The sequence below is a fragment of the Manis pentadactyla genome, chromosome 8, assembly GCF_030020395.1.
Source record: "Manis pentadactyla isolate mManPen7 chromosome 8, mManPen7.hap1, whole genome shotgun sequence".
NCBI classification, from domain to species: Eukaryota; Metazoa; Chordata; class Mammalia; order Pholidota; family Manidae; genus Manis; species Manis pentadactyla.
Window position 1 is genome coordinate 133,932,271 of NC_080026.1, and position 20,626 is coordinate 133,952,896.

Sequence of the window (20,626 nt, forward strand, 5' to 3'; positions counted from 1 at the left end):
CTGAGGGCTAGGGATGAAAGCACACTGATTCATCTTCGGATGAAATGTTGTCTCATTTCATCCCATTGACTTTTTTCCTCCCCAAATTGGGGTAGCACAGGTACGTGCTACATGGCACAGTATTAGTGTCTTTTTAAAAATTTTTAAACAGGAAATTCAAAAGGGTTTTATTATTAATTTTTTAATGGAGGTCAAAGTCTCATACAATTCACTATTTTGGAAGTGAACAGTTTAGTGGCACTTAGTGTATTCACAGCCTTGTGCAGCCGCTACTACCATCTAGTTCTGAAACATTTTTCATCACCCAAAAGGAAACTCTGTACCCATTTAAACAGTTACTCCACTTCTCTTCCTTCCCCGAGTCTCTGGTAATCACCAGTCTGCTTTCCATCTCTGTGGACTTACCTATTCCTGATACTCCGTATAAATGGAATCTTACAGTATGTGACCTTTTGTATCTAGGCGTGGTTGTCTTCTAGTCATCTGTATGCCTTTTTGAAACACTATTAAGAAATTACACACTGCAGACAGTAGTGTACTAGAAGGTGGTGGTATAGCACACTAAGTTTATAGATAGAAATGAACTCCATTGCAATGATTCTTAACCTCTTTTGGGGGTCATAAAATTCTCTAGGAATCAGGTTCGTTGTTTTTCAAGTTTCTTCATCTCAGGTTAAGAGTTACTGAGTTGAAATATTTTCTCTCCTTTAAATACATAAGTTAGACCCATCAATGTAACTTGGTCGTTATGGCTATTATTTCTTGTCTTTATGACTACTATGTCTTCTTGCTGCTGTCGTTTCTTTCTTTCCACATATCCTTACTTCTTTTCAATAACCATCCTTGAACCTTTTTGAATTCTGATAGGTTTGAGTTCCTTTAGAGATGAACTACAAGTGGGACCAATATTAGATTTGGTTTTGTTTCATTTATGAAACAGTTTCTTTGTCATTGAGTCCCTATTCCCGCTCACTCCAGAGTTTCTAGGTTCTTAGGGCCAGGGATGAATTGTATTTGATTCTTGGTAATGTGGATTCTGTCTTCCCTATCAGCAAGTAGTTTTGATTGTTCACTACATAATATGGTTCTGAACTGTTGTACAAAAATTAATGGCCCTGTCTTTATTGGGTAGTCATATCGTGAATTATAAACCTCACTGAAATATGTCAAAAACTTTTTTTTTTACTTGTTTAGGTTGTGTTAGGTTTTTGAGAAGTCCACATGTACTGAAAATTAATCTTTACTTTCTCTTTTCTGCCTGCCTTATGTTCTCCAGATTTCATTAGGTACAGTATATTATGACTTGTTATGTTAGGCATTAAAAAAAAATCATTTCTGTGCTTGCTTTGGCAGCATGTATACTAAAAAAGTTGTCTCCAGGGTATATATGCTGAGTATAAAATGTAAATTGAATACAAAATTTAATACTAAATATAAAATGTGAGACTTTCCTGTGTGAAACTTGAAAAAAACATCTCAACCTCAGGCCAATTTTCTAACTGGTAAAATAGGAATGAGGTTTTTGAGAAGGCAGAAGTAAACGAAAGCATTGACAGTATTGAGCAAGTGTCTTTTCCATGACGGGGTGTAAGTTTCACCTAAGTCCTATTCTCTTGTGGTGCTAGGACTTTGGGGACAGCAGTACCAAAACCTGACATCAGTAAAAGTAGAATAGGCGGTGGGAGCCTAGATATAAAGTCAGGGGTGTGAAATTAAGTGTGCAGTTGTCTCTGGAGTACCTGCAGTTTGGTGCTGGATCATGTTTGTGCTGATCATAGACTGGCCTCTCCCACTGGATGGGTAATGATGTCCCTAAGAGAAAGGGCAGTATTACCTAACAGACCACTTCAGTTCTGCACTCTTATCAATCCAGTTGCCCTTTAAAATAACATTAAACATCAGCCCAAATTGATCCCTTGAAAAGACACGGGGGCACATAAGATTAAATCTGTGTAACAACTTCTTGTATTCCTGAACCCTAGACCCATATATCCAGCTGCCTACACAACACTTCCCTTAAATAGCTAGTATTTCAAAATCATGTCCACTACATTGAGACTGGAACTGAACTGGTTTCCCTGTCAAATCTATTCTTGCACTCTTCTCCATCTCAAGTTCATTGTTCCACTTGCTGTACCAAAAGCCTTGGTCATTCTTGATTTTCTTTTTTTTTTTTTTTATTAAGGTATTATTGATACACACTCTTATGAAGGTTTCACATGAAAAAACAATGTGATTACTACATTCACCCATGTTACCATGTCCCCCTCATACCCCATTGCAGTCACTGCCCAACAATATAGTAAGATGCCACAGAGTCACTATTTGCCTTCTCTGTGCTACACTGTCTTCCCCATGATCGTCCCCACACCATGTGTGCCAATCATAATACCCCTCAATCCCCTTCTCCCTCCCTTCCTCCCCACCCTTCCCCATCCCTCCCCTTTGGTAACCACTAGTCCCTTCTTGGAGTCTGTGAGTCTGTTGCTGTTTTGTTCCTTCAGTTTTGCTTTGTTGTTATACTCCACAAATGAGGAAAATCATGTGGTACTTGTCTTTTTCTGCCTGGCTTATTTCACTGAACATAATGTCCTCCAGCTCCATCCATGTTGTTGCAAATGGTAGGATTTGTTTCGTTCTTATGGCTGAATAGTTTTCCATTGTGTACATGTACCACATCTTCTTTATCCATTCATCTACTGATGGACACTTAGGTTGCTTCCATATCTTGGCTATTATAAATAGTGCTGCAGTAAACATAGGGTTGCATATGTCTTTTTGAATCTGAGAAATTATATTCTTTGGGTAAATTCCTAGAAGTGGAATTCCTGGGTCAAATGGTATTTCTATTTTTAGTTTTTTGAGGAACTTCATATTGATTTCCACAATGGTTGAACTAGCTTACATTCCCACCAGCAGTGTAGGCAGGTCCCCCTTACTCCACAGCCTCGCCAGCATTTGTTGTTCTTAGTCTTTTCGATACTGGCCATCCTAACTCGTGTGAGGTGATATCTCATTGTGGTTTTTATTTTACATTTCCCTGATAATTAGTGATGTGGAGCATCTTTTCATGTGTCTGTTGGCCATCTGAATTTCTTCTTTGGAGAATTGTCTGTTCGTATTCTCTGGCCATTTTTTAATAGGTGTATTTGCTTTTTGGGTGTTGCGATGTGTGAGTTCTTTATATATTTTGGATATTAACCCCTTGTTGGATATGTCATTTACAAATATGTTCTCCCATACTGAAGGGTGCCTTTTTGTTCTGCTGGTAGTGTCCTTTGCTGTACAGAAGCTTTTTAGTTTGATGTAGTCCCATGTGTTCATTTTTTTGTTATATATGTATATATGTGTGTGTATATATATATATTTTAATTTTATCATTAATATACAGTCATATGAGCAACACTGTGGTTACTAGGTTCCCCCCATTGTTCTTATACTCCACAGATGAGTGAGATCATTTGGTACTTGTCTTTCTCTGCCTGGCTTATTTCACTGAGCATAATACCCTCCTGCAAGCAACATTGTGGTTACTAGGTTCCCCCCATTAACAAGTCCCCACCACATGCCCCATTACAGTCACTGTGTCCATCAGCGTAGTAAGATGCTATGGAGTCACCACTTGTCTTCTCTGTGCTATTCTGCCTTCCCCATGACACCCCTACATTATGTGTGCTAATCATAATGCCCCTTATTCCCCTTTTCCCTCCCTCCCCACCCCCCCTTTGGCAACTGTTAGTCCATTCTGGGGTTCTGTGAGTCTGCTGCTGTTTTGTTCTTTCAGTTTTTGCTTTGTTCTTACACTTCACAGATGAGTGAGATCATTTGGTACTTGTCTTTCTCCGCCTGACTTATTTCACTGAGCATAATACCCTCCAGCTCCATCCATGTTGTTGCAAATGGTAGGATTTGTTTTCTTCTTATGACTGAATAATATTCCATTGTGTATATGTACCACCTCTTCTTTATCCATTCATCTACTGATGGACACTTAGGTTGCTTCCATTTCTTGGCTATTGTAAATAGTGCTGTGATAAACATAGGGGTGCATATGTCTATTTGAAACTGGGATCCTACATTCTTAGGGTAAATTCCTAGGAGTGGAATTACTGGGTCAAATGGTATTTCTATTTTTAGTTTTTTGAGGAACCTCCACATTGCTTTCCACAATGGTTGAACTAGCTTACATTTCCACCAGCAGTGTAGGAGGGTTCCCCTTTCTCCACATCCTCGCCAGCATTTGTTCCTGGTCTTTTCTATATTGGCCATCCTAACTGTTGTGAGGTGATATCTCATTGTGCTTTTTATTTGCATTTTCTTGATTATTAGTGATGTGGAGCATCTTTTCATGTGTCTGTTGGCCATCTGAATTTCTTCTTTGGAGAATTGTCTGTTCATATTCTCTGGCCATTTTTTAGTAGGTGTATTTGCTTTTTGGGTGTTGCGATGTGTGAGTTCTTTATATATTTTGGATGTTAACCCCTTGTCGGATATGTCATTTACAAATATATTCTCCCATACTGTAGGATGCCTTTTTGTTCTGTTGATGGTGTCCTTTGCTGTACAGAAAGAAGTTTTTTAGCATGATGCAGTCCCATGTGTTCATTTTTGCTTTTGTTTCCCTTGTTCGAGGAGATCCATTCAGAAAAAGTTGCTCATGTTTATATTCAAGAGATTTTTGCCTATGTTGTCTTCTAAGAGTTTTATGGTTTCATGACTTACATTCAGATCTTTGATCCATTTCGAGTTTACTTTTGTGTGTGGGGTTAGACAATAATCCAGTTTCATTCTCTTGCATGTAGCTGTCCAGTTTTGCCAATACCAGTTGTTGAAGATGCTGTTATTTCCCCATTGTATGTCCATGGCTCCTTTATCGTATATTAATTGACCATATATGCTTGGGTTTTATCTGGGCTCTCTAGTCTGTTCCATTGGTCTATGGGTCTGTTCTTGTGCCAGTACCAAATTGTCTTGATTACTGTGGTTTTGTAGTAGAGCTTGAAGTCCAGGAGCATAATCCCCCCAGCTTTGTTTTTCCTTCTCAGGATTGCTTTGGCTATTCGGGGTCTTCTGTGGTTCCATATGAATTTTAGAACTATTTGCTCTAGTTCGTTGAAGAATGCTGTTGGCATTTTGATAGGGATTGTATTGAATCTGTAGATTGCTTTAGGCAGAATGGCCATTTTGACAATATTAATTCTTCCTATCCATGAGCATGGGATGTGTTTCCATTTATTGGTATCTTCTTTAATTTCTCTCATGAGTTTCTTGTAGTTTTCAGAGTATAGGTCTTTCACCTCCTTGGTTAGGTTTATTTCTAGGTATTTTAGTCTTTTTGATGCAGTTGTGAATGGAATTGTTTTCCTGATTTCTCTTTCTGCTAGTTCATCGTTAGTGTATAGGAATGCAAATTCTATGTATTAATTTTGGAGTGGATTCTTTAGGGTTTTTATGTACAATATCATGTCATCTGCAAACAGTGATAGTTTAACAACTTCTTTACCAATCTGGATGCTTTTTATTTCTTTGTTGTCTGATTGCCGTGGTAAGGACCTCCAAAACTGTTGAATAAAAGTGGGGAGAGTGGGCATCCTTGTCTTGTTCCCGATCTTAAAGGAAAGGCTTTCAGCTTCTTGCTGTTAAGTATGATGTTGGCTGTGGGTTTGTCATATATGGCCTTTATTATGTTGAGGTACTTGTTCTCTATACCCATTTTGTTGAGAGTTTTTATCATGAATGGGTGTTGAATTTTGTCAAGTGCTTTTTCAGCATCTATTGAGTTGGTCATGTGGTTTCTGTCCTTTTTGTTGATGTGGTGGATGATGTTGATGGATTTTTTAAATATTGTACCATCCTTGCATCCCTGGAATAAATCCTACTTGATTATGATGGATGATCTTTTTGATGTATTTTTGAATTTGGTTTGCTAATATTTTGTTGAGTATTTTTGCATTTATATTCATCAGGGATATTGGTATATAATTTTCTTTTTTTGTGGTGTCTTTGCCTGGTTTTGGTATTCGGATGATGCTGGTCTCATAGAATGAGTTTGGAAGTATTCCCTCCTCTTCTACTTTTTGGAAAACTTTTAAGGAGAAATGGGTATTAGGTCTTCACGAAATGTTTAATAAAATTCAGTGGTGAAGCCATGTGGTCCAGGAGTTTTGTTCTTAGGTAGTTTTTTGATTACCAATTCAATTTCATTGCTAATGATGGGTCTGTTCAGATTTTCTGTGTCTTTCTGGGTCAGCCTTGGAAGGTTGTATTTTACTAGAAAGTTGTCCATTTCTTCTAGGTTATCCAGGCTATTAGCATATGATTTTTCTTAGTATTCTTTAATAATTCTTTATATTTCTTTGATGTCCGTAGTGATTTTTCCTTTCTCATTTTTGATTCTGTTTGTGTAGACTCTCTTTTTCTCTTGATAAATCTTGCTAGGGGTTTATCTTTTTTTAAAATTTTCTAAAAAAATCAGCTTCTGCTTTCATTGATTGTTTCGATTGTTTTATTCTTCTCGATTTTATATATGCTCTCATCTTTATTATGTCCCTCCTTCTACTGACTTTGTGTGTTATGGTTATTTTTTAATTGCTGAATTCATTTCAAAATGCTAATCGTTCATTTTTTTTGATGATTAACTTGATTTTATATTAATACCAGACTGAGTGTTCTACTGAAAGATACTCTCCTAATATTTAGTGTCCTTTTTTCTTCAATTGCTTTACATATGAATCAAGGCAGAGCCTGAGATAAAGGTCTTGGGTCTTATTATTATTAATCTTTGACAGTTAAAACTGTCAGAATCTTTAAAAAAATACTTAAAAAATATGAATGGTTTAAGTTAAAAGTCTATTAAAAGCTTTTCATAGAATCCAAAATATATGCAGACTTGTGCAGCAAGTCTTTGGCACTGCATCCATAAAAGGAAAGTAAGCTGCTTAGAAGCCTGGCAGTGCCTTGTATGTCCTTGGTTAGCTTCGTGTGATGCACTTATGGGGGGCGTGCATGTGTGTAGCTAAAAAACTGATGTGTCTTTTCACTCCATCCACATTTTTGCTGGTAGTTCTCCTTCCCATCCAAGGTAATTGATATTACAGGTAATATAATTATTTTTAGCACCATGAAAGGAGTATTATAGTTTTTGTCTTGTTTTTATTCAAGTTTCTGAGGATTTCCTCTTGTTCTAAAAACTCTGGATATAAAATAACTTTTTGGTCATGATTTTTAAGCGAATTGTGATGATTCTTAGCAATATAAAAAATTCTAATATGGAAGGAATGCACACACATTTTCTTTACCATGGCTAGTTCAGTCTGGGTTTTGAAAGTGCTTCCTGACAGCTAGGATAAAAAGCTTCCAGGAACAAGTGTGTGTGTTAAGGCAAATGGGTGGCCATGGCAGAAACAGCCCCAGCAGTGTTCTTCTCGTTGCCTTTAGTCTGTCTGAGGCATAATTCCTGGCTTTTAGAAATAATTGACTACACAGGCCTACCATCTAACAATGTGCCTCCTCATGCTGAGAAAGGTAATATGTCTGGTGATTCTAGATTGCGTAATACTGACATTTTTTGAAAGCATTATATTAAATGAACATACTGAATTACAAAATCCAAATGTATTGTTTAAATATTCAATATAAAAGGATGTGTTTATAGACGCCAGAGGACTTTACTGTTTACCATAAAATAACTTTTAGACATTTATTAAACTATGAACCTGGTTAAGAAAAAGTTAAGCTGTATAGATGTAACAGTTTATTTAAAAAAGGCAGTAGTTTCTTCTTTTTCTTCTTTCCACCTCCAGTGCTGTGCAGAGACAACCACTTTTTTCCCCTATCAACCTTTTATGAGAAATTTCAAAATCTGTAGAAAAATTACAAGTATATAGTACATTGACGTAGATTTTTCAATTGTTTCCACATTGACTCTCTCCATCTTTCTGTTTTTCCCAGTTGTTTGAGAGGTAGCTGTAGGTGACATGACATCTGCTCCTAAATACTTCAGCCTATAGGTCCTGTGAACAGACCTATTTCCCCTACGTTACCATGCAGTATAATTATTCAGAAAATGTAATATTCCAAGTATTTTCACTAACAGCTGTTGCTCCAACCCGGTCAGTCAAGGATTACACATTTTATTTTGTTTTCTCTGTAGTCTCCCCTAAGCTCTACAGTGCCTCAGATGGTTTTCTTTTCTTTTTTTTTTTAACTCCTTCATGACATTTCACATTTTCAGAATCCACACCGTTTATTTTACAGAATGATTTTCAATTTGGATATGTTTAAGTGCAGTTTAAACATTAATCTTTTTTGGGAGGAGCAAGGAATACGACTTAGGTGATACTGTTTGAAGCAGCACCTCTAATCTCTGAATGATGTCCTTGTAATCATTTTTTTCTTCCTTAAAACTTTTTGTGGTAAAATAAATGTAACAGAATTTGCCATCTTAACCATTTTTAAGTGTACAGTTCAGTGGTATTAAGATTCACTTTGTTGTGCAGCTCTCACCACCATCCATTTCTGCAGCTTTTTTCATCTTGAAAAACTGACACTGTATCCATTAATGGTAACTTCCCATTCTCCCCTTCCCCAGCCTCTGGCAACCACATTCTAGTTTTCTGTCTATGAATTTGACTCATATAAGTGGAGTTAATATTTCATTTAGTGTAGTATCTTCAAGGTTCATCCATGTTGTAGCATGTGTAAAAATTTCTTTTTTAAGACTGAATAATCTATTGTATGTATACATCACATTTTGTTTACCCATTCATCTGTTGATAGACATACCAGTATTTGTTTAATCAAATTTAGACATTATGTGTGAATTCCTTTAAGAGAATATGAGAGTTCATGTTTAATAAAAGTAGAGCCTACTCATTGTAGAAAAAAATAAAAATAGTTAATAGTTTCACTGTCTAGAGGAAATCTGTCATAGATTTCCTGGGGAGTAGACTGGGAGCAGCAATGCTGGAGGCAAGGAGACCACTTAGGAGAAAATTGCAGCAGTACTGGTGAGAGTGCGAGTCTTGGCCTAGAGTAGAGGCAGTGGAGATGAGGTAAGGGGGATGTCTCTGAGAGAGACTTAAAAGGTAGGACTGACAGACCTGGAAGAAGGGAGGGCTTCTTTATTAGGGCCTTTGGGAAGTTCTCAAAACATAATTTTGTTTTATTTATTTGCTTCTTTATTAGGGCTGAAGGGAGGAATTAAGAAGACACCTAGGATTTTGGTTTGGATAGTGGGTTGGATAGCAGTCCCATTCTTCCTAAACATAGGAGATGTGAAGTTTCATTGTAGGCTAGTGTAGCAAGGATGTGTAATGAGTTTGGTATATGTGGGCCTGGAACGTTTGGAGGAAAATCTACAGCTGACGTGGATATTTGTGGGCCCACAAATGTTTATTGGAGCTGTGGAACCTTCTCTTCCAGTGGTGGACTACAGGGACTTCTTGGCTGTGCTTCTACCCGGGGGCCTTGTCAAGATGGACTAAGTAACTTTTTAATGTCTCTTCCAGTTGGGTGATTCTCTGTCTTAATTCTTTCAGTATTTTTGGTGGAAGAAGAGTTACATGGATGTATTATGGAAAGTGTAGTTATATGTCATGAGTTTTTCCTTTTATACTCTCTTCCCCCTTTAAAAATGTTCATTTAACCCTCCAGTTTTCTCAGTTGTAAAGAGAGTGGGTTAGACTATGCAGTCTTTCTAGGCCTACTTAAAAAAGTATAATTATAAAAATCTAAAATTTGGTTTCAGATTTAGCCAGGGTCACTTGGCAGTGTAGCGGTTGAAATTTTTCAAGTCAGAAACACTTTGGGACTTGATTTCAGTGGTGAATGTAGTTTTGACAGAACACTATTTTGTGTAACTGGAACACTAAATTTTTTAGAATCTTATCCCCCCAGTTGATGCTTTTGGCAGTTTATTAAGTGACTTGTAATTTTGTTGCCGGGCAGCTGCATTCGGGGAGGTGGTCTCTCCTTGCACACCAGTTGAAATCTCAACCTGGACAGGGGAAGTGAACGAGAATGCAGGGTGGGAGGAGCGTAGGTAAGGAAGGAATTCATTAAAGTGAAAGTAGCAGGGACTGGCAGCTGCCTTGCAGGCAGCAGAAAGCAGGGAAGAGCAGAGGGAGGGAAGTTAATTGAACTCCTGCTTGGCATGGGGTAGATCCCTTGTCAACTCTTAAAGCCAGGGTCACTTGGCATCCAGGGTCTGCTTGGTTTGACATGGTGTGGGAACTAAGCCCCTCCCATCCCAGGATTTGGGAGAGCTACAGAGCACTGGATGGATTGAGATTATGTTTTGAGAACTTCCTAAAGGCAAATAAAGGAGATTTTCAGGCGGGCTACTAAAGAGCATGATTTATAGCCACAGTCCTGTCCAGGTCACCCAGGTGATGGGAACTTGTAAGCCCAAATCAGAGCTCTCCGTAGCTTTCACCTACTACCTAGAGTAGAACAGCGTGAAGACTTAATGCTTAAGTCTGGAAAATAGAATAGCAAAGTGACAAAGACACTTACCACTGGAAGAGTGCAGAGACAAAATGCAGTAAGCTGAGCAATAAGAAGATGCTTAAAAAGTACACACTTGCAGAAAAGGGAGTACGGCAACCTCAGGAGGCACATTGAAGGGTCTGCGGTGTGCGGTTTTTATAGGGCCTTTTGGGTAGGGGTCAGCATAAGGCAGGATGTATACAGGTGGTTCACAATTCCTTTGAAGTTTTGTCTTAAGATAATAGGGTTATTTAGGTGATTGTGTTGGTCCAGATTTCGACATTCTTTATCCACATAGGTACATTACACTTTGGAGGTTCATTTCCTGTCTTGGTTACAAAGTTACTTGATTGATTAAGGGGAGGGAAGAAGAGGAAGAATAGCCCATAGATTAAGTTAAAGAACAAGCTGGGCCTTTTTCCGCAGGCAAATTAGATTTTACAATGGCATAATTCTTGTCCAATTTCCCTGCCCTACCTCAATTTGGACTCACATTCATCTTTAACATTGTTCTTCATGTCTGGTCACCTTCCCAAAGATAACTTTGTGACATGTTCCTTTAAGTCTTTGCATCATGCTTTCAGTAGTAGTTTGTCCTGCATGGCAAGATCTTCTTTCTTAATGAAATACCTGTCAATTCAGGTATTTTTTCATGACTGGGGGGATCTATATTTCCACAGCAGCTGGGTTGTTAACAATCTGATAAAAGATGTAGGGAAGGTAAGATCTCCAAGGTTTAAACTATATTTGGGATAGTTTGTCATGATTAATAAAAGGATGGGTAAAGCCCTTAAATTATTTTGACTTCTGATCATTGAATCTTATTTTTCTAAAGATGTTTTCATAATGGAGTTTATTAAATGAATTGACCAGATGCTTATCTTTTATAGTTATAGAGTAGATTAAATGTAAGAATTTATTTCCAATTCATGAGTTTCATCTCTTTTTGTGTTTTTGAAAAGGTATTGTTGTACAGCACTATTCTAGGAATAGAAAAGGTAGATTTTAACTTGTTGCCAATGGTTATTATGTAAAAAGTGCATTTAGGAGGTGGTTTGGTCTGCTCAAACCGTTTTTGGGATTGCCACTGAGCTTGTATACACTTGAAGATAAAATACTGAGGTCTTTTTATTTAAGCATCTCATGTTTGAGTATTGAGATTGTTGTGAGTATCTAAGCCACGTTTGAGACTGAACTGTAGCCAAATGGTTAGGAATATGAAGAAGTGTATTACTGGATGGTATAGTTTCCTTTTTAATATGCAAAACTGATAAAATGAATTAAATTATGGATATAGGAAAACTACTCAGACATCAGAGCCAGCCACATCTGCTCTTTCTACTGACCATGGTAAAGGACATTCTGAACATTACCACTTAAAACTAACTTTTCTCTTTAAGGGCTCCTGAAATTGTGCCAGCTGACTCCAAGTCCACCCTGACCCCACAGCATAAACCATGCTGTGATGTCACAGCTACCATAGAACTCCAGGGTAGTGTTGAGCTGGCCCATGTGGGCTCAGGTAAGTCCTGGCTTTTTTTTTACCATTTGGCATTCTTTTCAAAGTTAGTTACCATTATGATTTTATGTCATAAAAAAAAATACGGCAAAACTTTGAAAACTGTGCCATACATGGGGGAAAAAAATAAATCTGTTTTCTAAACATCATAAGCCAGCTCCATATTCTAACCAACGGAGTTCCATAGTAGCTGTGAAATCCACAGTGAGTTGTGACCTGTGGCTTCAAAATATGCTAAATTGTATTCCTGGCCTAGATTGCAGAACGATTTGAGGTTTTTTTAAATAATGTAGTTTGTATTACACAGTAGCTTTCATTTACTCTCAGGTCTCCATGTTTTTAAAAGTATATTAACACTTTCCTTTATCTGTAATTATGCACCACTGCTTTAGCTAGTTGTGTATTTCATTCAATCAATTTTGAAAGTATGATGGTACTGCAAATTAGTTTTATCAAGTTAATCATCTCAGAGTGCCCTCAGATGTCCTGGGGGCACTGCCTTCATAGTATGGGGGAAGAAGGGACAGAATGTGCAACATATGTTTGTTACATACTGAGAGAAGGATGCGTTGGTCACTCTTGGAGGCACTGTGAAATAATAACCTAGAAAAACTGTGTATGTCACCTTTCTCTATTGGAATTTACTGTTTTTTTTGCATTGTTACATGAAGTGGAATTTACCACTTAGCAAAATTTGTTGTCTATTCCTATCTACCAACTCTTCTGTCTTCTTCCCTTTTATCCCTATTAAAAGGTGGTAAAAATGTAATGTTATGTGAAGACCTCAAAGGCATTTTGTAAATTATTTTGCATGTAATGTGATGCTTCCCCACCCCCACCCCACATAAAAAAACATAGTGGCTAAAACTTTAGATTATTTGAGTATGGGCCAAATCTTTTTAGATACCAGGTTTACAATGAAAACCCATGTATCAAGAAACGGTCTAAACTTTAATCCATAGCTCTCCTTGAGCAGTGTATAGTAAAGTTACACCAAAAATTTGGACAGTTCAGGGACATTCTCATAAAATTTGATGTGTAACAAATTTACTCATCTTTGTAGCTGAAAACTCACAGGTAGGGGAAACCGTGAGCTCTTAATTATGGTTAATGAATGGAGTTATGTATTCCCATAACATTAGACAATAAAATACTTTTCTTTCACATAGTACTTTGTGCCTATACTTAAATCTGTGTTTTTCATGTTCTGGCAAATTTGGAAAATTTTGTGCAGTGAAGAATAGAAAATAGAGTCTATTCTGTTCATCCTCATTTTCTGCCCTCCCGTGTTTACCCCATGGTAGGGAGTAGGCAGCATGCCATGCCCTGTTTGCAGATTAATTTGGAGCTTGGGTCAGGGGAAGTAATTGTTTTTGGCATTTTGGATTAGGCCAAATAGAAATTGTGTGTGTGTGTGTGTGTGAACTTTATTGAGATACAATTCACATTCACCATTTGAGATTGTTTATTTTTAAAAGACCCTTAATTGGAAGGCAGACTGGTGACATTGTAGATGATAATTACAGAGCACCTTTTGCTAACTTCGTTAAACTATTTGTCTACACCACATACCCTCTTTGATTGTGCTAATTAGTTTCTAATTGCAGGACTACCTCAGAAATATTAGAGAGGAAATGAAATCTTAAGAATTTCTAAGATGAGATTCTTCCGGACATGATCAGTATAGTGAGTAGGCTAAAAATGGTGAAGAGTTAGAAGATCTCTCCTTGCAACGAAAGGAACAAAAGTAGTCGGTGGTTTAGCTTTAGATTACCTTATCTTTGTCTTTGGGAAACAAAAAATAATATGTATGTATAAAAGTACAGATACGTACACATACACTGCACAGGTCTTTATCTTTTCACGTAAACTGATCACTTTTTGGTCCTTGGGTTGCTTTTGGAAGTGCTTCTTAGGTCGCACAAAGAAATGTTCTAAGTGTATGTATTTTTAGGTTAAAGCTAAAAACTATGAAAGGTGCAGTGATGTTGTGTGTACCTCTGCAGGCAATAGTTACAGCTTTGGTAGGACTAAATGAAAACTAGTTGCTTTTGTAAGGAAATACTGTATATACAAAGTAAGTGGAGTGGGGCCTATTCAGTTCTGAAAAAAAACTTTATTCAAAAATAGATTCCTAGTAGATTATTCTCAGCTGTCCATTAAAGTGAGTTAAGCAGAAATTTAGAGTTCTTTAGATTTGTTTTTATTTCAGGTAGTACTTTTCTGTGTCTTTTCTTAAGGCTTGCCCTTTGAGGAGTTGCATCCCACTGGTCTCATGCGAGCCAATGTAGCTCTGATGACTTTTCCAGGGTACAATGCCTCAGAAGGGTGTTTTAAAGCCCTTTATATGTTGGTGAGGGTTAGTTACATACAGCTGTACTTGGATGTTTATATTGAGGCATGCATGCATTAGCTTAAATTTCTATGAAAATAGAAATTCCTGTAAGAAGGTGTTCTCATTTAATATCATTGATTCTTAATTTGAAACACGTTATTTGTCAGGGGCAGGGAGGCATTTTTCTGGGGAGAGGATCGAGATTTGCAGAACAGATCCTTGATCCCAGAATTTGAAAACTTTTGAAGCTGACCTTTTATAAAGGCTCACAAATGTGATGAGAAGGACTATTTTAAGTATAGGAATCATGTTTTTAACAGTCCTTGTTTCCACATTGCCTAGAATAGTGCTCTGCATGTTATTGCACATTCAGTGAATGTGGAAATAAAACTACCATTTTAAAGCTTTGCTATTTTAATAAGTGGGGGAAATGCTGCATTGTGCCAATCTGTTATATTCTAAGGAATAGCTTATTTAATTCATAGGTCAAGATGGCAATTAAAAAGGCTTTTTTTAAAGTACACTAAGAATATTTTTAGCTAGTGTTAGTATTTCACTGAACAAATTTTTCCTGATATAACTTAGGAAATACTTAAAATGATTTGTTCCTACAGTTTTGGTTGTATGTGTGTGTGTTTTTTAACACTGTGGTAAATTTGAATCTGTACTTTTCATTTTTCTGCCAAGGCTATTTGTTTATTATCCATAGATGTATTGTACTGCTTAGTAAATAGGATTACTGTCTTAATTTAACATCAGTTTGTGTTAAGATTAATAACATGGTTCAGTGGGAATGAAAGTTCTTTATGGTTTTGGAAAAAGTACTTGTTTTATCTCTCCACCCTCACCTGGTTTGTAGTGTTTTATTTTAGCCAATTTTTGTTCAGAGTCATCTGGTTCAAGTTTTACTGAATGTATATAAGGAAGACTGAAGTCTAATTTGTCATACTGTATTACTGATCTTTGTGACAATTAATATATTCTAATAATTCCTGTAAGCCCTACCAGAGCACTGGAGCCAGCTCTGATGTGAAGGTAAGTACCTAACTTAGCAGTTCTAGTGCTGACAGAAATTAAAGGGAGAGAAGTACACTAATTTTCCTTATATTCTTTAGGATGTTTAAATGATGCTCCAGGATCCAGGAAGCACAGAGAAACAGAATTTAGAGTGAATGCTACAAGTTTGTGCTTTCGGAAGAAAAACAGAATTAAACTCTTTTCTATTTGATGGTTATTTTAGGGGTTGTAGAAGGTGACTTAGCTGCCATAGAAGCATACAAGTCATCAGGAGGAGACATTGCACGTCAGCTCACCACAGATGAAGTGCGCTTGCTGAGCCGTCCTTCGGCTTTTGATGTTGGCTATACCCTGGTACATCTGGCTATACGTTTTCAGAGGCAGGATATGCTAGCAATATTGCTTACGGAGGTAAGTGTGGCATTTTGGCTAAACATTCTTTTATGTGAAGGAAGTGTGTTCCTTAGTTTTCATTTTTGATGTTAAAATGTTTCTCCAAACAGTTCTGAACAGTTTGATTCTTCTACACCCTTTAATAAAATTACATTAAACTTGAGACTTCAACAGCATATAATTCTTAAGGGTATATACTCTTTCTTAAAAATAGGATGTTTTTCCATAATATTTAAATCATGTTTGATTTTAAAAAACCTGGGATTTATAGGTCATTCATTCAATCAACTAAACAAATATTTATTGGATACCTACTGTGTATTGGACTGTGCTAAAAAGAGATATAACTGTGAAGATAGACTTTGGCTCCTTCAGTGAGTCTCCAGAAAAGTAGAGAAAGAAACCGATAATTCTGTATGCTCTTACAGATGTAAGTTCAGGTGCTGTGGGAATATCTCAGAAAGTGTTTTGCGATATCTTATATTGTTACCAAGAGCAGGTAACATTTTAGTGGAAATCACTTATTCATAGGCCAGGGGTGGTGGTATTTCTGGTGAATTTAGGAACTTGGAAGTAACTCAGCATGGTTGTGATGGTGGCTGGGAACTAAGAGAGGGAAGCCTAAGAGAGAAGTGGGGGTGGTTATGAAGGACCTTCTCGGTCAAGGAATTTGAAGATTATTCGAAGAGTTGTAAATAGGCTTTGGAAAGTGTTAGGTAGAGTAGTCCAGGGAGTGACAGGAAGTGTGTTCTGGCTGCTGCAGATTGGAGAAGGTCAGGCCTGGTTAGGAGGATACGACAGTGATGCTGGCAAGAACTTGGCCAGAACAGTAGTGGCAGGAGAAATGAGAAGAAGTGGGCTGGCTTGAGGGAGGTGATGGCCATGTAGTCAGGATTAAGTGGATTGATGGCCATGGAGGCAATGGTGAAATACCCGTCAGAGCTGATTCTGAGCTTTCTGGCTTAGGTAAGCAGGCAGAAGTTACAAATGAAAGTGGTTGCAGATGAGTTTTTCAGGATGTGACTATATTATTCACTTAATTTTTTAATGGTAAGAGAAATAGGGTAAAAGTGCAGAGTCATTGTCATTTGTCATGTCAATTGTGGATTTAGAATGTGGATTCAGTAAACATCTGTGTATGCTTTATGTGTATCTGCATATTCATATCTGCCAGTATTTGAGAACCATCATGTACAAAGGCCTGGGAGGGATTAAGAGCTAGGAAGACTGGGTGAAGGCATGATGAGATGGCTAGCCATTGCGTTCAGTTTGGTGAGAGTCCAGTGAAGCCACGGGCACCTGATAGACCCTAGACTTAGAGGAGGGTGGGGATGGCTTGAGAGAGAGCCATAATGAAAATGGTGAACTGGTTTACTGAGGCTAAGGGAGAAGGGACTGTTTGAAAAACAGCAGTGTGATTAGAGGGACCAGTGTTCAGGAACATGGGATGAAACAAACAGGTAGTTTCTGAAGCATCTGAGTTTGGCTCCGTTTGTGTATGTGGTCCTGTAGTTGCTGTTGGTGGCAGGAGACAGGATAGAGAAGGCAACCGTGAACCAAGGCTCAAGTCTAGGTGATTCATAGGTTCCCCTCTAGTCTGGTAGAGGACTATGTGAAGGTTCTGGAGGGTTTGGCATAAATCACTGGCTTCCTACGAGCGATCTGGGGACTAACAGAGAGTAGGAAGACAGTAAGAACCCCAGTGTATTTATTATTTACTGTTCATACATTATTTACTGCTTAGCAAATCGCCTCAAAACTTAGCAGTTTTAGGCAGCAAAAACTTATCTTACACAGTTTCTCAGGGTAAGGAATCTGAGAGCAGCTTAGCTGAATGGTTTTGACTAAAGGTCTCATGAGGTTATAGACAAGCTGCTAGGGCTGCAGTCGTCAAGTCTCATCTGGGGCTGGAGAATCTGGTTCTAGTGCACTCACATGGCCGTCGGCAGGAGACTTCAAATCCAATGTAGGCCCCTCCATGGGTTTGCTCGTGATGTGGCAGTTGGTTTCAACTAAAGCAAGAGGGAGAGAGAGTTTGAGAGAATGATACAAATGGAAGCGGCAGTGTCTTTTATATATAACCTACTTAGGAAGTGACTCCCCATCGTTTTTGCTGTATCTTATGGGACATGCATACCAACCCTGGTGTACAACATGGGAGAGGCAGTAGGGGAGTTTTTCCAGGGAAAGAAGAAAATTGGTAGTGGAATTCAGTCTCTTTTGGAGTAGGCACTCCAGTGAGGAAACTGGCAGGGAGAGTATGCATCTGGACTAAGGGATGTGTCTGCAGAGAGAGCACAGAGCCAAGTACTTTTGGGATGACAGTAGGAGAACATTATATTCTGAGGATGGGTATCTGGGGCAGAGGTTATAAATGGATTTCAGGTCATGGGCCCTGTTGGTAGTCTGGTGGAACCTATGGACTCCTTTTCAAAATACTGCTTTTAAATGAATAAAGTAGAAATAAATAGGATTGCAAAGGAAATCAATTATATTGAAATACAGTTATCAGAATATTAAATCAAACCTGGGCTATACAAGAAAATGCCTTTTTTTTTTTTTTGGTAGATAATTATTTTTTATTGAAGGGTAGTTGACATACAGTATTACATTACATTAGTTTCAGGTGTACAACATAGTGATTCAACATTTATATACATGACAATTCTCTAGGTACCAGCTATCACCATACCAAGCTGTTACAATATCTTGAAGAAAATGCATTTTTAAATATAGGCAAGAGGTTAGTGAAAATGAAGGATTTAAATATAATTAAAATTCCCATTCAAGTTCACTGACTCTACCCAAGTTCATGGGCCCTAAGTTAACTGCTAGTCTAAGGACTTGGTTCAGAAGACAAGGTTGCAGAGGCTATAAGATGAGAGGCAGGCTTTAGGGACATTATGCTTAAGGATGATGGTGGGGGGAGGAGGCTTGGTTGGAGGCCATTCGCCAGCTGTAAGGTTTCTCTTGGAGTAGTTTTCAGTATTCACATTGCAACTAAGTTGTTTTGGGAAAAAGTCTTCCCAGGACTTTGGACAGGGCTTTAGGTCTAGCAGATTGGAATAAGCTGTTTTTGAATTTACTTTTGGGATCCATTAACAATATTACTTAAGAAATAGTTGATTATATTCTGAAAATATTTAATATTTAATTTTCCTTAATTTGAGTGTTAAAGATTAGGTTCAGATGGAGTTAAGATGTAGTAAGAATCTCACTGTTACTGTAATCCTTGCCAGTGGAATTTAGTAGAACTGAATTTTCATGTAGGAGTTTCATAATAGGACATCTGATGGTTGTTTGCGTATGCAGAGTTTTTGAAACATTATTTACTTACCTTAACAGCAATGACAAGTTGTCTATATGTATTACATAGATGACATTGTCAGTAAAACTTACTCTTTTAGTGTCTTATTGGAAGACTTGCTACTCCAAACCCCACTTGTGACTGTCAATCTGCATTTGAGAAGGTGGTTCAGGTTAGTGACTACACTCTAGTACAGCAGACGACAGAGCTAACTGGCTCACTCAGGGTTCACAACCAGACTCATTTCTTCTCTAGCTGATGCTCATCTTTGATTTCAGAATCCTCTGTATCTTTCTTGAGCTCCACAAAAGGAATACAACTTAAATGGAAGGTAATATTTTTGCATCCTTTGTTGTTATTCGTCATATAAAAAGGAGAGGAAAATTCTAGCCGTCTCCTTGCATACAGGTTTTCTGTGGTACACTAGTGCTCACATTTCATTCCTACTGAGCTGTACTTTGAAAGCTTGTTGTCTGTTCTGCACTTGGAGAAGCCATATTGCCTTTCCAAAAATTCAGAACGATAACAAGTAGGGAAGGATTTGAAGGCAGTGGAGACTAACCCTTGAAAAATACCATGCTTTCTTTATTCCTAGTCAGGGTACTTGAAATATTCTTACAGAGTGGGAAGAGAGTGTTGGTAATTTACTTTTTTCCTGTGAGCTGGAATTCCCTGTGTTTTAAGAATGGTTTTATTGGGGGCATGAGGGTTAGTCTTAGGCTAACCCTGTTTTCTGCCATCTCTCCCCTTCTATGATGAATCTCTGCATAAAATTTTTTTATATGCGTCTGTCTATTTTCTTGGGAATGAAACATTCCTAAGAAGTAAAATTACTGAATCAGAGGGTAGAGCATTTTTATGTCTGTTTTCTGGAAAGCTGTACAGATGTGTACTTCCATAGGTGGGGAAACAGTACCCAATGTACAATATTTTAAAATTGAAAAACGAACCACCTTGATTTCCCTGGTAAATTTTGGTAATTTCATTTAATATTGTTATTTTCTGCTTCCATTGATGATAAATGAGATGCAGAGAAAAGTTTCTTTTGTGTTTTAAGGTGTCTCAACAAGCAGCAAAGTGTATCCCAGCAATGGTGTGTCCTGAACTGACAGAGCAAATCCGGCGAGAGATAGCTGCCTCTCTTCATCAGAGAAAGGGGGATTTTGCCTGCTATTTTCTAACTGACCTTGTAACATTTACATTGCCAGCAGGTAACTTCAAATTTCAATGTAAAAAGAAATTCACTTTATTATTATATAGATAAATCAATAAATAAGTACACTTTATTATAATTATTTTTTATGTCTGAGTGAAAATGTTTCTGTTAGAAAGCATATGACTTTGCTACTCTATGTGCCTCTTAAATTATTCGACACTCCTATTTATACTGGAAGTAGCCAGTCCAAGGGCTACTCGTAAACTAACACTTGGCGAGGAAGATGGCAGTTGGTAATAGCTGACTTCTTCGAGGCACTCGGATACTCTAAAGCATCTGTTTTATCCATTTATTTTTCTTTTGTTTTACTTTAGAATATTATCAGTCTACTCTGTTTTTTCTTTTCCTGCT

At 37.6% G+C, this 20,626-nt stretch overlaps 1 protein-coding gene across 5 annotated transcripts in view; it reads left to right on the plus strand.

Moving 5' to 3' along the window:
• The window catches only part of ZRANB1 (zinc finger RANBP2-type containing 1), a 108,572-nt gene that overhangs the window by 69,438 nt on the left and 18,508 nt on the right, over positions 1-20,626 (plus strand). For 4 of the 5 annotated variants that reach the window (XM_057506451.1, XM_036898963.2, XM_057506450.1 and 1 more), the window contains 2 exons: positions 15,583-15,770; positions 20,117-20,270. In XM_057506451.1, the coding sequence (XP_057362434.1) occupies positions 15,583-15,770; positions 20,117-20,270 (342 nt within the window). Of the gene's footprint in view, positions 1-11,888; positions 12,011-15,582; positions 15,771-20,116; positions 20,271-20,626 lie in introns of all 5 variants that reach the window. The other variant, XM_036898968.2, reaches the window with a different exon arrangement.